The 1,390-nt window shown below is 69.1% G+C and overlaps 1 protein-coding gene across 1 annotated transcript; it reads right to left on the reverse strand.

Annotated features, from left to right (window-relative positions):
- Positions 1-267: 267 nt before the first annotated feature.
- ENH_00011800 (hypothetical protein) lies at positions 268-1,116 on the reverse strand (the record flags this gene model as incomplete). The annotated part of the gene is made up of 1 exon (XM_013578940.1): positions 268-1,116. The coding sequence occupies one exon, from the start codon at positions 1,114-1,116 to the stop codon at positions 268-270; it is 849 nt and encodes a 282-aa protein (XP_013434394.1).
- Positions 1,117-1,390: the final 274 nt, after the last annotated feature.

The following is a 1,390-nucleotide window of genomic DNA, read 5'->3' on the forward strand; positions in this document are numbered from 1 at the left end:
CCTGCACTTCGGGGGGCCCCCTATGCTTTGGGGGGCCCCCAAGGGGGCCCCTGCTTGCTTCAGTCTTTCCTGCCCTTGAAGGGGCCCCCTGGTCTGGGGGCCCCCTAACCGGGGGCCCCCCTGCCCTGGGGGCCCCTCAAGGGGGGCCCCCCATCCTGGGGGCCCCCCACTGGGGGCCCCCCGGAGTCTGGGGGCCCCCCTTAAAAGGGTACTGGTGGGTCTGTGAGGGGACTTAAGAAAAGGCTAAGAAGCAGCGGTTTGCTGCTTCTAGCTGCCGCCCGCTGCTGCTGCTGCTCGCTGCTGCCGCCGGCGCCTGCTGCTGCTGCTGCTGCTGCTGCTGCTGCTGCTGCTGCTGCTGCTGTCGCCAGGGGTGAACAGCCGCACGAACAGCCGGTGCAGCCAGCGAACCCACTTTATGAAAAAGTTAACAGCAGAAGCAGCAAAAATAATCCGAGGAGCAGCAGCAAGCAGCAGCAGCAGCGGCTTGTCTTTGAAGCGGGGGGGGCCCCCCCGGGGCCCCTCCAGCAGCTGCAGCAGCTCCACCACGAGGTTCAGCAGCAAGTACAGCAGCAGCGCAGCAGCAGCAGCACGCCGCGCAGCTCGCTCTCTGCTGCGCGCAGTCTCTCGCCTGCTGCTGCTGCTGCTCAGCTCCGCCTCGGGGGCCTCTTCCCCGTGCTGCGCTGCTGCTGCAGCAGCGGGGGCCCCCAGGGGCCCCTGGGGGGCCCCCCGGGCCTCCCCGGGGTACCCTCGGGGGGCCCCGTACGCCTCCGCCGGCCCGGGGGGCCCCCCGGGGCCCCCGTACGGGTCAGCGAACCCCTGGGGGGCCCAGTAGGGGCCCCCAGGGGGCCCCTGGGGGGCCCCGTAGCCCCCCAGGGCACCCGGGGGGCCCCCGTAGCCCCCCAGGGGCCCCCCGGGGGCCCCCGCAGGCCCCAAGTAGGGGCCCCCGGGGCCCCCGGGGGCCCCGGGGGCCCCGGGGGCCCCCGGGGGCCCCGAAATGGGGGGAGGGTACAGAGCTGAAGTGTCTCTGGGGTACACTGGAGAAGGGGGGTAAGCAGCAGAGCCGTAGTGGCCCTCTTGGGGCCCCACAGTGGCCACGGGGGGCCCCCCTGCGGTCATGACGGCCACCTCGGGGGGCCCCTCTTGGAGCGGATAAGAGAGGGAAAAGCCCGAAAAAAGGGAAATAGTTGCTGCTGCTGCTGCTGCAGCAAAAAAGGGGGAAAAAGGAGGGTTTAATGGACTCATTGGAGCTGCGGGAAGGCGAAAAACGGCGAAGTTCAAGAACGAGCAGCAGCAGCGGCGGCCCCCGGCCTCCGACGAGCGGAGATCAGCGCAAACCCTGGAAATAAGAAGCAAAAAGGAACTTGAAAGAAATAAATTGGAAATAAATGAA

This window comes from Eimeria necatrix, genomic scaffold, assembly GCF_000499385.1.
Source record: "Eimeria necatrix Houghton genomic scaffold, Enh_scaff1364, whole genome shotgun sequence".
Lineage (NCBI taxonomy): Eukaryota > Apicomplexa > Conoidasida > Eucoccidiorida > Eimeriidae > Eimeria > Eimeria necatrix.